Raw genomic sequence first — 15016 nt, 5'->3', positions numbered from 1 at the left:
ACCATTGACGCCATTGTGGCGCTCTGCCATCTTCATCAAATTGTACTCGACTTCAATTATTTTTAATCAAGTTTCAAATTCAGAACTGTTTACATTTTGTAATAAGCCTGCAGAAGATGCCTGCAAAACCGGGCGGGAGACAGGAACCCGGAAATGAAGATACCGGCACATCGTGTTGCAGAACAATTTTACCATAAAGCAGTGGTGGGGGAACTCCGGTTCCTTGAGAGCCATACCCTGCCTGTTTTCGAGCTCCCCCTAATCCAACACAACTAATTTAATCGATCGGGATTGATCAGCGTTTGCTGATGAGCTGATCATTTGAATCAGGGTATAAGGTTCCGTATTTTTTCAGCAAAAGTTTCTTTTAGGGGGGGGGGTTGACGTGCAGGATTTTCCGCAACGTTTGTTGCCTTGTAAACCGCACTTTAATTGTACGGGCTTGTGTTAACTGCCAAAATGTTTGCTTAATTTGTTCTAATAACAAAATCGACAAGCAAAAAAGAGCTCCCATTCACTCATTTTAGCGGCATTCCGAAACCGGAAAACGTTAGTTTCTGCCCTCCCTTCAAAATAAAGGGTATGGTTATTGGAGAAAGTCCGATTTCCCCGCCCCCCAAACTTTTTTTAAAATTTGAACAGAGATTAGATATTCCCATATATTTTAGTGTTCATAAATGAGTCAAGAAGAAACTGTGATCTTAAGTGAACACCATATATTTAATAACCAAGATACGCCATGTTTTACTTTGAAATGTTGAAATAGTAACCGGAAAAGGATGAGCTCGCGTGCTGATGACGACCTCGCCTAACCTCTGAGTGACACTGTGCAAATCTGCAAAAAAAAAGTTCTGTCGCGGTTCCTCCACGTGCTCCCAAATCTGAACCGCTGGCTCCTGCCCGCTCGTGGTTCGGTGAACTTCTGACGAGCTGGTGTGCAAGTAAGTTAGCGTACTAAGTTAGCTTAGCCTGGCTTAACTTGTTACCCGGGAGAGTTTCCCGACACCCGACACAGTCGGAGCTCCCACCACGCCTTCGAGGAAAGGTAAAGCTTTTAATTTCACGTCCCTATAAGTTCTTGACGGAGGCGAGCAGTACTCAGCGACGTAATCAGTGCCCGCAAATGGTTTGAGACGCAGATTCGTGCTCGGGAGTAAATCTGAGAACGCCGCTCACGCGACTTTTTTTGTTTTTTTTGTTTTAGTCTTCAGCAATTGAGTCATGAAAACACGAAGTCTGCGACACCTTAGCGTGACGTCATATTTCCGCTACTGTACCCGCTATTAGCCCGCCATTTTGAAAATAAATGTATCGTAATAATACAAAAGTCGAGATAATAATAATAATAATAATACATCACATTTGTAAGCACCTTTCACAACACTCAAGGACACTGTACAGCCAAGACCAATAGTAAGTACAGATAAAATAATAAAGAAAGAAAGAAAGATTTAAGAGCATTTGATGGTGTAGCGCAGGGCTAGTTCAAGCTCTTCTAAGCCTGGATAAGATAAACAATTTGTATTTCTCTTTCTTTTTGACCCCCCACCACAACTCCCGAAACATGACAAATCATTTCAATACAAATTTAAAAGTACATGGCTCTCTATTTGTAGCTTCCCAATAGTCATGGGGCAACAACAACAACAAAAACGTCAAGAAAAAGCTCAGACAAAAATGTGCTGTTTTCTTTTCTTTTCTGTTCTTTTTTTTTTTTCTCCTCTCTGAGCAGAAGCCATGTTTCGCCTCCTGAGTCGCCAAGGCCGGAGGCGTCTGAGCATCTCGCCGGGGCAGCGGCGTGACGCGCACCACCGGGCCGTCATAGCCATCCGGCGGGAGGACATCAATCCGTGGGAGCGCCGGGCGCCGCTCGCGCCTCGCCACGTCCGCGAACTCACCCACGACGGAATCAAAGTCCTCGTGCAGCCGTCCAACCGCAGGGCCATCCACGAAAAGGTCAGATGCGGGGGGGGGGGGGGGGGGGGGGAGTTTACGCCCGCGACTCGGAACGGATTCGTGGCATTTCCGTTTTGGTCGATTGGGCGCCGAGTCACCTGATTCCATTGCCTTTCAGTACTACACCAAAGCGGGCGCCATCATCCAGGAAGACATCTCGGAGGCGTCGCTTATCCTCGGCGTGAAGCGGCCGCCCGAGGAGAAGGTGATCCCCAAGAAGACCTACGCCTTCTTCTCGCACACCATCAAGGCGCAGGAGGCCAACATGGCGTTGCTGGACGACCTACTCAAGAAGGTGAAGTGGCAAAAAAAAAGCAGAGGGGGGCGCCCTTTTTTTCTCCATTGAGTTTTTAAATTTTATTTAAAAAAAACAACAATTTTTTGCTGACAACTAAGCAAGGCAGCTTGTTGACCAAAGTACAAGCCGAGTTCTTGTATTCATTCGTTCTTGTGCGAATTTTTCAGGAAGTTCGTCTGATCGACTACGAGAAGATGGTGGACGCAAACGGCTTTCGCATCGTGGCGTTCGGCCAGTGGGCCGGCGTGGCAGGTAAAAACGTGCGTCGCGGCATTTGCATACGCCCCGCCCCTTTATCCCGCGTGACGCCACGGCAACCTGGTGGGATGCTAGCGAGGTTATTATTGTTGTTCTTTTTCTTCAGGCATGATCAATATTTTACACGGTTTGGGTCTTCGCTTCCTGGCGCTGGGCCACAACACCCCCTTCATGGTAAACGCTGATTCCCGAACGCGGCGGCTTTTTCAGTTGACACGGGTGATTGGCTGCGCTAAAAGTCGCTAAGTGACGCCTTGGCGACTTTTAGCTAATGGCTACTTTCCTTCCTGACGAATTGTTAACATCGATGATATGAAAGTCAAGAATTTATGTCGGCATCTCACGGACATTTTGGCACGGGATACGTAATTGGCCGTTTTTTAATCTCGGGAATGAATATAGGCGACGTATTTAAAACGAGAAAAACATTTCTCTTCACGGTAATGCTAATATGGCAGGCTAACTGCTACGTGCTAATGAGTAACGATGCTAACCACTGAATGATTCTCAGAGACTAGCATCATTTGTATCACGCTTGCGCCGCTTTGGGAGCCCGATACCAAGCGCTAACTCCATTTGTACATAATGCTAATGGCTAACCGCTAACAACGAGCCGTTGTGCATTCCCTCGACCGGACAGCACATAGGCATGGCGCACAACTACCGCAACGTCTCGCAGGCCATCCAAGCCGTGCGGGATTGCGGCTACGAGATCTCCATGGGCCTCATGCCCAAGTCCATCGGTCCCGTCACCTTCTGCTTCACCGGAACCGGCAACGTCTCCAAGGTACTGTGCGGAAAAAGAATCCAGCTCCCGTTCTCAGGGCCGTAGTGTCACGCCATCCCCTTTATCGCCTGCAGGGAGCGCAGGACATCATCAACGAGCTTCCCGTGGAGTACGTTGAGCCTCACGAGCTGAAGGATGTCTGCGAAACCGGAGGTACAAAATGACATTTTTGATGATTTGGGTAGCCGGAATTTAGCACGCTAACTGTAGCATGTGGCTGTTGGCGTTATCAAACACAAACGAGATTGTTGTGCCTGCAGCTAGCATGTGGCTCACACCTTTGTTGTCAGTGTTGGCAAACACCATGTGGTGGATTATGGTGATTTTTTTTTTCAGTGATGATCACAAGATATTAAAAATTAGCATGTAGCTAACAGTGGTGCCAGACACGGCCAAAGTATCTTAGCAATTCACTTTTTGCCAACCTGCATTGCTGTCAGAGTTGACGAAAGGGTTGTATAGCAATTAGCATATGGCTAACAGTCTTATTGTTGTCAGACATGAGCAAAATATTTTAGCAACTGGGGTGCGCCGAATCGTTAGCAAACAGTTATCCTCTACGTGCTTTCTGGTTGTAATTACTTTTCATTCCTGACCATCTTGAGCGTCTTGGGCGTCTACGTTTGTTAGCTTGTTCATTGTGTGTGGCCAACATTATATTATTAGCATTTTTGCTAACATGGCTGATGATCAGGTGATATTTTTGTTTTGTCGATAAAATACATATTGAATGAATAATTGCGAGGAAAGTGCTGCGAAAACTGCCATTTATTCCACGTATATATTAGCTTTAGAGAGATATAGGCATCTAAAATTTGCGGTCATTAGCGGCGAGCACGTAGCTCGCGGCTAACGGTGTTGATGTTCGAGAGGATTAGAATCTTGTAGCAGTTAGCATGTCGCTTGAAGCTAACAGTAGTAGTTGTTTGTTTGTTGTCGTTAGCCTCTAGCGTGTGGCTAACGGTTCACGTTGTCGTTCAGATATGGTTCGAGAGGATTCGAACCTTGTAGCAGTTAGCATGTCGCTTGAAGCTAACAGTCTAGTTGTTTTTTTGTTGTCGTTAGCCTCTAGCGTGTGGCTAACGGTTCACGTTGTCGTTCAGATATGGTTCGAGAGGATTCGAACCTTGTAGCAGTTAGCATGTCGCTTGAAGCTAACAGTCTAGTTGTTTTTTTGTTGTCGTTAGCCTCTAGCTTGTGGCTAACGCTTCACGTTGTCGTTCAGATATGGTTCGAGAGGATTCGAACCTTGTAGCAGTTAGCATGTCGCTTGAAGCTAACAGTGTAGTTGGTTTTTTTTGTTGTCGTTAGCCTCTAGCGTGTGGCTAACGCTTCACGTTGTCGTTCAGATATGGTTCGAGAGGATTCGAACCTTGTAGCAGTTAGCATGTCGCTTGAAGCTAACAGTGTAGTTGTTTTTTTTTGTTGTCGTTAGCCTCTAGCGTGTGGCTAACGCTTCACGTTGTCGTTCAGATATGGTTCGAGAGGATTCGAACCTTGTAGCAGTTAGCATGTCGCTTGAAGCTAACAGTGTAGTTGTTTTTTTTTGTTGTCGTTAGCCTCTAGCGTGTGGCTTACGCTTCACGTTGTCGTTCAGATATGGTTCGAGAGGATTCGAACCTTGTAGCAGTTAGCATGTCGCTTGAAGCTAACAGTGTAGTTGTTTTTTTTTGTTGTCGTTAGCCTCTAGCGTGTGGCTAACTGTTCACGTTGTCGTTCAGATATGGTTCGAGAGGATTCGAACCTTGTAGCAGTTAGCATGTCGCTTGAAGCTAACAGTCTAGTTGTTTTTTTTTGTTGTCGTTAGCCTCTAGCGTGTGGCTAACGGTTCACGTTGTCGTTCAGATATGGTTCGAGAGGATTCGAACCTTGTAGCAGTTAGCATGTCGCTTGAAGCTAACAGTGTAGTTGTTTTTTTTGTTGTCGTTAGCCTCTAGCGTGTGGCTAACGCTTCACGTTGTCGTTCAGATATGACCAAGGTGTACGCCACCGTGTTGAGTCGTCACCACCACCTGATGAGGAAGAGCGACGGGATCTACGATCCCATGGAGTACGAGAACCACCCGGAACTCTACACCTCAAACTTCAGAACCAGCGTCAGTACGCGCGCCCGCGCGAACGCACATTAAAGCCATTGGCGTTCACGCATTGGAACGCTCTTGTCCACAGGTGGCGCCGTACACCAACTGCCTGATCAACGGCATCTACTGGGACCCTCAGACGCCGAGACTCCTGCGCCGGCTGGATGCCCAGCAGCTGCTCAGACCCAGGAGCAACGGCGCCACCAGCGAGGGCATGCCGGAACTGCCGCACAAGTAACACCGACGCCGCCGCTTCGGATGCAATCTGTTGCGTCCGATAAATGCCTTTCGCGGCAGGCTGCTGGCCATCTGCGACATATCGGCCGACGCGGGCGGCTCCATCCAGTTCATGAACGACTGCACCACCATCGACAAACCCTTCTGCATGTACGACGCCGACCAGCACATTGATCACGACAGGTACCGACCCCAGAATCCCGACCTATTTTTTTTTCTAGTTTTGAGTGAATAAGTGACGTTTAAGCAAATGACCGATGGTGATTTTTGTGCCTCAGCGTGGAGGGCCACGGCATCCTGATGTGCTCCATCGACAACCTTCCGGCTCAGCTGCCCATCGAGGCCACCGAGTATTTTGGCGACCGCCTCTTTCCGTACATCTGGGAAATGGTGAGGGGAAAAAAAAAAAAAGCAAACGTGCACAAAAGAAAAGAAGAGAAGCATTTTAATCCAAACCAGTTTGTCTGGTTGTTGCTCGCTTTGACTCGAGGAGCAAAATTTTTTTTGCATTCTCCCGCAGCTGCCCTCAGACGCCAGCAGACCTCTGGATCAGGAGGACTTCAGTCCGCAAGTCCGCGACGTAAGTCACCCGATTTGATTTTGGATTGATTATTATTATTATTATTTTTATCTAAAAAAAAAATTGATTGCAATCCAAAACTCGTTTGATTAGTGTTTCACTCAAATAAACTGTTTGAGTGACAGAAATGCTCCGTGAGGCGTTCGTGACTGCCTTCGAAAAACGTTAATTAACCATTCCTTCAATGAATCAATGAAAATAATGCATCAAAACAGAAAATCAAGCGAGGAAATCGCAAAATAAATTCGATAGCATCCCCCCCCCCCCCCCCCCGGCAGAATTTATGTTGTGAATACACCACAAAGGAATAAATAACAAAACACTTCTGAGACGGTCCAGTTTCCTACATTTTAGTTTACATTTGAACTACGCTCGAGGAAATTGCCAAAATTAATTCTGTCGGGGGGGGGGCTACAAAATTCATTTTGTGATTTCCTCGCTTTATTTTCCATTTTCGTAGTTTCATCGAAGTTATTCGTATTTACGTTTTTCGGAGGCGCTCTTGAACGCCTCGCGAGTGAATGGAAGGAGTGTGGCTCCATCTAGTGGATGCATTGTAGATTGCCCCTTATAAACCAGCGCGTCCAATGTATGAAAAAACAAACAAAAGGCAAAATTGGCCATTCTTTGAAGGTGCGCCTTATAACCTAGCGCGCCTTTTCGTGCGGAAAATACGGTAGCTTGAAGTTGAAAGCACGTTTTTTCGGAAGGTGCCCTTTTTGGGAGGTCGTTTTTGCACAATGGGGGGCGTCCTTTTTCACGCCCACCCTTCCCACTTGAACGTCCACATACCGTCCTCGGTGACGTCCGCAATGCGTCCATTTTGGAGAAAATGGCTGACTTTGATGTGCGTGTTATGCAACTTTTATGGAGTTACACAACCGATTTGGGCGGGTCCGCGGTGTGTACTTTTTGAAAACAAAGCCAAACTTCTGTGAGCGTGACTTGACAAGTTCAAAAATCCAAAGTGCTGCTTCGTTCATTTCAATTTGGATCATTCGAGAAGAAACTCAAGTTTAGCCGGATGCTAATTTGCCGTCCAAAAGCACAACGGCGGCGCGCCAGCTCACGCCGGCGGGATTAGCGGGCGGGAGGGACTGCCCCCCCCCTCCCCCGCCACCTAATCTGGATGATGTCTTTTTTTTTTTTTTTTGATTAATCCCCACATGGCATGTTGGACGCGCGTCTCGCGGGGGATGCCGAACATGTTGCCGAGACACACAAAAACATGTCCGAACATGATTGGATTGCCAGAGTTGCTGTTTTCATGTCGGTTGGATTTTTTGGGGACAACAAAATGAGGGAGAAGAAGCGTGATGTCATTTCGCAAAGGCAAAGTCGGCCACATTTTTGTGTGTGCGTGTGTGTACAGTAATACACGGTTCTGTAGCTCTGGATAGATGTACGGCAATCGACATCTTTATTTATTATATATAATTATATATATAAATTTTTATAAATATAATTTTATAACATATATATAATAATATATAATAATATGATATAATAATAATATAATATTATATTTTTATAAATATTTATAAATATATATATATATAAATTTTATAACTATTATAATTTTATAATATAGAATAATATAATAATAATATAATATTATATTTTTATAAATATATATATATATAAGTTTTATAAATATTATAATTTTATAATATATATATAATATATAATAATATGATATAATAATATTATATTATATTTTTATAAATATTTATAAATATATATATATATAAATTTTATAAATATTATAATTTTATAATATATAATAATATATATAGAATAATATAGAATAATATAATATAATAATAATATAATATTATATTTTTATAAATATTTATAAATATATATATATATATATTATATATAATTATATATAACAAATAACAATCATAATAATAATAATAATTCAATGATGTGAAGGAAAATTGTAAATAGTACTGCGATTTATCCATTTGTGTTCATATTGTATTTATTTGAAAGATGTTTATTGTTTTTTTTTCTCTTTCTCCTTTCTTCTCTCTACATACATTCTTGCTGCTGGAGGCTGTAAATTTCCCCAGTGTGGGACGAATAAAGGGATATCTTATAATATATAATATTATATATAATGCATAATATTATTATTATATAATTATTAGTATTATTTATATACTTGACCATTTTCTTCACACTCGGCCGGTTGAAAAATCAAAACGTTGTTGTCACTTTGTTCCCATTTGTTTGATGATTCACCCCATCGAGGTCCAAAAGTGCGCCGATCGTAACGTTCTTTGTTTGGTTGAACGTTAGGCGGTGATCACCTCCAACGGAGTCCTGACGCCAAAGTTCGAGTACATCGAGAAGCTTCGAGAGCGGCGGTAAGACGCGTTTCATACTCAAATTCGCGTTGCGATTTCTTTGGAGGGGCCGTCGTTGAGCGTACGTTTTCCCCACGATTTCGAACGCAGCTTTTGGACCCCTTGCGTGACGATTCCATGACGGCTCCCGCAAAACTTTTTGTTCACGCGGTAAAAAAATTGTAGGGGGCGCTCTTGATCTTTTTCCTTTTTTTTTTTAATATACACGCCATTTTTAGTCATTTAGCCATTTTTAGTTTTTTTGGTAGCGCTACCCGACCACTTTTTTTTTTTTTCATCATTTATGGCGTCGATAAAATAACACATTTTTCACCAGGCCAAAGTGCAGTCTCGGAGTTCTTTTGTTTGTCCTCTTTAATGAAAAATGGTCTCCGTGTGCACGCGCGTGTTTTTAATCTGATTACTTTCTCGGTGCGAGACGGTGATGCTTCGAATGATTTCCATCTTTTTGTTCTTATTCAGGCCAGCGCGTCTTAAGCCATCCTAATTGAGCTTCTACTCCCCCCCCGCCCCCACCCCCACTCCAGACAAGCCGGCAAATGTTCATCTTAACGTTAATCTTCATCTTAAATCTTCCTCAACATACGTTGAGGAAAAAAAAAAGAAATGAAGAAGGGAAAATGCATTTGGTCGTCTTTCCTTGAATTTTTAATGAAGGCGAGGGTCAGACACGCGGTCCGGTCCGACGCATCCAATTAGCGCTGGGCTAATGAGGGCGGGTGGGGGGTCTGATGACTCCTGGCGGGGTAGGGGGGGGGCTTTTGGACTGGACATTAACACCAAAGTTGAACGGGGTGGACGCTTCCCCTCGAACTAATATGCTGCCGCTATTGTTATGAAGAGTAATCGCCCAAAAGGGAGACTTCTTTGTGTCGAAATTGGGCTCTGCGGGGGGGGGGGGCCTCACTTTCTGTATGTATGCACTCTAAACCAATACGTTATTATTATTATTCTTATGATGGGCTTTGGGTCAAATCTTATTTCCTTATATTGCTTCGAACATCGGATTGGATTTGGCGATCATAGTTTTTTCTGGAGTGATTGATTGATGTTACGCTCGTCACATCCTATCTCTATTTTGACCTTTTAGGAGTGCCGCATTTATTATACACTGACAGGTTATTAAAATCATGTTATTTATCACGAGTCACATCATTGATCGCAAAGCAAATTGCTGCCACGGGCAAGTTTGGCTAGCATGTGTCAAGAAGAATCGTTTGCTGAACGATTGTTCAAGTCGCTGAAGTGACTTGACGGGCCTGATCCGATAGCCAACCGCCGCCGTCCCAACCGGAGTGTTTGTTCACTCTCGGCTCTTATTTCTCTCGTCTGTTTTTTTTTTTGTGTGTATGTCGCCCGTTATGAAAGAAATTACTGATTTGTCTTGTTTTCCTAAGAGGAGTCGAATTACTGAGTTAATCGCGATTAATTACATTGGTTAGTGCATTAAAAATGTTAGTCGCGTTGATCTACATTTTAATCGCGTGGGTCAATTTTTGTTTTGTTTTTTTGGTGGGTTGCCTTTTTCTAATGGCCCTTTTTGATGCGCGTCTGGTCGATTGAATCCATGTCGATTCGAGATGGCAGGTTTGAGAATGAATGAACGAGTGGGTGCGAATCAGCCCGATGACAAGTTGCCCGATTAGGCCGGCGTGCCGATGGTCCTTCTGATTGGTTTTGTGCGGTGTCTGACCTCCACCAGGGAGAAATCGCAGATCCTACAGAAAAGCGGCATGAAGCGAGTTCTGTTGCTCGGGAGCGGCTACGTCACCGGACCCGTCGTGGAGTACCTGACCCGCTGCGATAAGACGCAACTCACCGTGGGTGAGCTCTGAGCTCGCATCGTCACGACCCAAAGTTTTCTTCTACAAATGTCGGAAGAAGGCAAACGGCACAACACATTCCAAAAAAAAATGGGGGGGGGGGTGTAATTTTCACATTTTTGTATTTGAACAGCAAAATATTCAAACAAGTTGGGGGGGTTAAGATGGCTGAATGCCAAGATATCGTGTGAAAAACAGAGAGGCTAAAGGAAACTAGCATCATTCTCAAGCGTTACTTTCACAGCTCACAACAATACTAGTGGGCTTAAACAGGATCCCTCCCTGCTAACTATTGCTGGCGTTAGTTGGGGACCTTCTCTGTCTCTTCTTCTTGCTATCAATTACGCCGCATGTCTGAATGGCCCATCTTTGTTGGGGGGGTTTTCCTTCCCTTTAGCATCCGTGTGCATGAAGCAGGCGCAGGATCTGGCAGCCAAATACCCGAACACCATCCCCGTCATGCTGGACGTCAGCAGCCAGGAGGCGCACCTCATCTCGCTCATACAAGACCACGACCTCGTCATCAGGTGGCGACACCTAGCGACCTCCGGAGCATTAACTACCGTATTGGCCCGAATTTTTTTGACCCACACTTTTTCAGTCTTGGACTCTGGTCTTATATTCGGGGTCAGAATCAGAATCACCTTTATTGGCCAAGTATGTCTAGACATGATACCCATTCACGACGCTAGAGGGCGCCAGATATCATTGACGCGAACACTCAACTTGACTCCCCAGGCCAAAGCCAACCCCTGTCGCGAAGAATGAAAAATAAAAATAGTGGTAGCGCGACGAAGCAAACGCAGTTATTGCACTTTTGTTGTTTTATCACAATAGATTAGAGTTTATTTACATTTCAAAACCCAGAAGCCGTTCATTTACGAATGTGATTGCACTTTACAGATTTAAATGTTCAGATATTAAGATTTGAACGAGGCAAAATATTCAAACTTTTTCTCTCAAATATATTATCATTTGTTTCAGATGTACTGTAATTGTTTTCCGTCTAAAAATTTGGTGTTCAAAAAGTTTTTGTTTGTTTTTTCAAACTAGTCTTATATTCGGGCCAATATGGTATTTAGCATGTAGCTAGCGAACGCGCGGTGGCAAAGCATCTGCTATCAAACCTCAAGCTACTTCGCATTTGGCTACCAAGTCGAATCTGGCTAAGTCGTTTCGTCAATATGTAGCTCGACGACGAATTATTGCTAATTAGCTTATTGCTACGTAGCATTAACTACTTGTCATGTGGGACGAAGAGTTGAAACCAAACCAGTTTTTTCAATTTTATTGTGTTTTTTTTCCTCCGCAGTCTGCTTCCCAATGCCCTCCATCCCCTGGTGGCAAAACATTGCATCGACAAGAAGGTCAACATGGTCAACGCTAGCTACCTTAGCCCGGCCATGAGCGACCTGCACGCCAGGTAACTTGCGCGCACAGGCCCACAGACGGATGGGCGGCCATTTTAAACTGCGTGGGCGGCCATTTTAAACTGCGTCTGCGCATCAGGGCGGAGGAGGCGGGTGTGATCCTGGTCAACGAGATGGGATTGGATCCCGGCATCGATCACATGCTGGCCATGGAGTGCATCGATCAGGCCAAAGCCGACGGATGCGCCGTGAGTCCGCGCGCAGGCTCGAGTTCGCTAGCACGTACTCCCGTATATGTGCTAGCGTGTTGTGATGTGAGACGCAGGTGGAGTCGTACGTGTCGTACTGCGGCGGACTACCGGCTCCCGAGTGCTCTGACAATCCTCTGCGCTACAAGTTCAGCTGGAGTCCTTCCGGCGTTCTCCTGGCCTCCATCAGTCCCGCCACCTTCCGCCGCGACAACCAGGTACGCTCACAGTAGCCGACTCGCACAAATTGGCAGATTCCACTCCCACCCCACACGCGATAACACAAAAAAAACCGCTGAAAATTGGCCGATAAAATTGGAAGTCGTCGTTTGTCCGTCAGGTGGTGACCATCCCCGGAGGCGGCGGTCTGATGGACGCCGTGGCCCCCATGGATTTTTTTCCGGGCTTCAACTTTGAAGGTTATCCCAACCGCGACAGCACCAAGTACGCCAAACTCTACGACATCCCCGACGTGCACACGCTGCTCCGAGGAACGCTGCGATACAAGGTCCGTCCCGTGCTGCCCCGCCGACGCAAAGCGTGATGACGCGCGAGAGCTCGCCGCTAGGACGCCGGCGTCACCGGGTCCTACGTTCACTTGAGTCGAGTTCCGCTACAGGTTTAGCTCGAGTTTGGTTCCGGTTCGGTCCTGATTTGGGTGAAGCATACATTGCACGCACTGGACTATAAGGCGCAATCTACAATGCATCCACTAGATGGAGCTACAGCCCTTCATTTGACTCGAGAGGTGTTCATGACGCCCCCCCCCCCCAAAAAAAACGTAAATTACATCAAGGAAACTACGAAAATCGAAAAGGAAATACAATTCGCGACGAGTGACATTTCCTTAGCAGTTGTCGGTGTGGGGACATTGTGTGTGTGTGCATTTTTCCGTTGCAGTTCTCAAGCTACTTCAGCACTTGTTTCGTCCTCGTTTCTCGTTGAGTCCCAATTCGGCCGTAGTTCACGTCCAGTTGGGTCCGAAGGTTAGAAGACTTGGAATTCATTTCTTGTTGTGTGTGGGGGGGGGCGTGGCCTCGCAGGGTTTCTCCAGGGCCATGCGCGGTTTTGTCAAAGTGGGTCTGATCAACGGCGAGCCGTGTCCCCTGCTGGCCAGCACGTCCTCTCCCGTCACGTGGGTAAGAAGGCGCGCCGCCGCCGCCTCGGTCGCGCCCCCCCGGCCCCCGGTGTTGAATTGACGCCCGTTGTCGCGCCTCAGAAAGCTCTGCTGACTCACGTGATGGGCTTGCCCGCCTCCACCTCTCAGCAAGAGTTGGAGGCCGCCGTGTACGAGCGCGTCGATGGCGACGATCGCTCCATGGACTCTCTCAGATGGTAAGCGACGCACTTTGACCAATCGTCAAACGGATCCATCGCGCATTAAGGAAATGGTGCCTTTTGGGCGCTCTGACGCCTTGGACTTGTGTTCAAGGTTCGACATGTTGAGCGACGACGTGGTTCCTCACGCCGACAGCGTTCTCACTGCGCTCAGCAGACATCTGGAAGCCAAACTCTCCTACGGTAATGCGCCGCCGCTCCCGAAACCACAAACGCGTTTTAGCTGCAGTTACCCGTTCACACGGCCAATCCCGGTTTGCTTCTGGTTCTGATCTAGTTTGCTCCTAGTCCGGTCTCGGTTGCATTTTTTTTTCCAAATCTAGCCGTTTAGTCTGTCCTAGTTCAGTCACAATTCAGATTCAGTTCAGTTCTAGTCCTAATTCCATTCACATTGACACGTCGTCGGGATCTAGTTCTGCCGTAGTCCGATTTTAGTTCGTTTTTTTGTTCATTCTAGTCCGGTCCTATTTGAGATTGAGGTCAGTTGCAGTTAGTTCCCCTTGCGTTTGCTCCCAATTCCGTTCCCGTTCACACATTAGTTTGAATGGATCCGAGTTCAATCGGAAGTTCCCTTTCGGTTGGCTTCGAGTTAATTTCAAGTTCAAATGTAGTCGTAGTTTAGAACAGCCGCGGTTCGGTTGACATTGGGCTTTTCAGCCCTTCGCGAATACCCCAAAATGCGAACGCGCCAGGATCAGCTCCGTGAACAATGTGTGTGTGTGTGTGTTTGTGTAATTGTTGACGATCGCCGCGTGTGCGCAGGCAGCGGCGAGCGCGACATGATCGTGCTGCGCAGCGACTTTGGCCTGCGCCACCCGACGGGCGAGCTGGAGAACAAACGCGTCAGTTTGGTGGTGTACGGCGAGGACGGACGATTCTCCGCCATGGCCAAGAGCGTGGGCTACCCGGTCGCCGTCGCCGCCCGCATGCTCCTCGACGGTCAGTCCCCTTCACTCTTCTATATTACAAACGAATTTTAAAATGTCGGTCAACGTTTTAGGAAGTGTCGTAGAAGTCGACGTGTTTGAATTTGCTTTCGCCGGCCGCATCAAATGATGTGGCGGGCCAGGTCCAGCCCCCGGGCCTGGAGTTTGAAACCCGGTGCGTTCAAGGATCTCCATTTCACCCGATTCTTTTCATTCGTTAATCCACTCTAGGAAATCGAACTCAAACCAAAATGCGCAAAAATCCAAAGCAACATTTTCAATAGGAAATCATATCAATTTGGTCAAGACCCCCCCCACTCCCCCCCCCCCCCCCAAAAAAAAGGTACGTCATCCCCCAAGGCAATCTTTTACGAAGGGCGAGAAAGCATCCTGTCTGCCGGGCGACATCCGGTTCCCATCCAGGCCCTCCAAATAAAAGCGCACCGGCGCACCACCAGTCCAAAATGGCTTCCGCGCTTGTCGATGGAGCGCAAAACTCTCGCTTGTTTTTCTTTCAGGCGAGATCACTTCCAAGGGCATCGTGCTGCCCATGAGCAAGGAGATCTACGCGCCGGCCTTGAAACGCCTCAAGGACGAAGGCCTCAACATCGTGGCCAGCAGCACCCTGCTAGAATCCTCCTGAGGACGTCACCTGCCCGCCCGCCCGCCCCTGTTTGCTACTTTTCCGTCTGACCCAAATTTCTTTTTCGCGGTGGGCTCGGCGCACCCCCAAAGCCCC

At 46.5% G+C, this 15016-nt stretch overlaps 1 protein-coding gene across 2 annotated transcripts; it reads left to right on the top strand.

Annotated features, from left to right (window-relative positions):
* The first annotated feature begins 771 nt into the window (after positions 1-771).
* On the top strand, positions 772-15010 carry aass (aminoadipate-semialdehyde synthase). Of its 2 annotated transcripts, none has more exons than XM_052061317.1 (24): positions 772-941; positions 1733-1956; positions 2075-2251; positions 2422-2506; positions 2619-2686; positions 3153-3299; positions 3374-3452; positions 5268-5395; positions 5469-5614; positions 5678-5800; positions 5896-6007; positions 6138-6197; positions 8505-8572; positions 10275-10396; positions 10793-10922; positions 11708-11818; positions 11905-12013; positions 12091-12231; positions 12354-12521; positions 13057-13152; positions 13233-13348; positions 13446-13534; positions 14114-14290; positions 14796-15010. In XM_052061317.1, the coding sequence occupies exons 2-24, from the start codon at positions 1738-1740 to the stop codon at positions 14918-14920; spliced, it is 2796 nt and encodes a 931-aa protein (XP_051917277.1). In that variant the 5' UTR covers positions 772-941; positions 1733-1737; the 3' UTR covers positions 14921-15010. The 2 variants fall into 2 exon arrangements, with proteins under 2 accessions (XP_051917277.1, XP_051917278.1); XM_052061318.1 differs by having other exon boundaries at positions 772-1045.
* Positions 15011-15016: the final 6 nt, after the last annotated feature.

Source organism: Hippocampus zosterae, chromosome 3 (assembly GCF_025434085.1).
Source record: "Hippocampus zosterae strain Florida chromosome 3, ASM2543408v3, whole genome shotgun sequence".
Taxonomy (NCBI): Eukaryota; Metazoa; Chordata; class Actinopteri; order Syngnathiformes; family Syngnathidae; genus Hippocampus; species Hippocampus zosterae.
Note: the sequence above shows the minus strand (reverse complement) of the source record. Positions and strands in the feature narration are given on the sequence as shown.

Coding starts and splice junctions, on each gene's coding strand:
- aass (XM_052061317.1), top strand. CDS start 1,738: ATGTTTCGCCTCCTGAGTCGCCAAGGCCGGAGGCGTCTGAGCATCTCG. Junction 10,923..11,707: donor GACCACGACCTCGTCATCAG/GTGGCGACACCT, acceptor TTTCCTCCGCAG/TCTGCTTCCCAATGCCCTCC. Junction 11,819..11,904: donor ATGAGCGACCTGCACGCCAG/GTAACTTGCGCG, acceptor TCTGCGCATCAG/GGCGGAGGAGGCGGGTGTGA.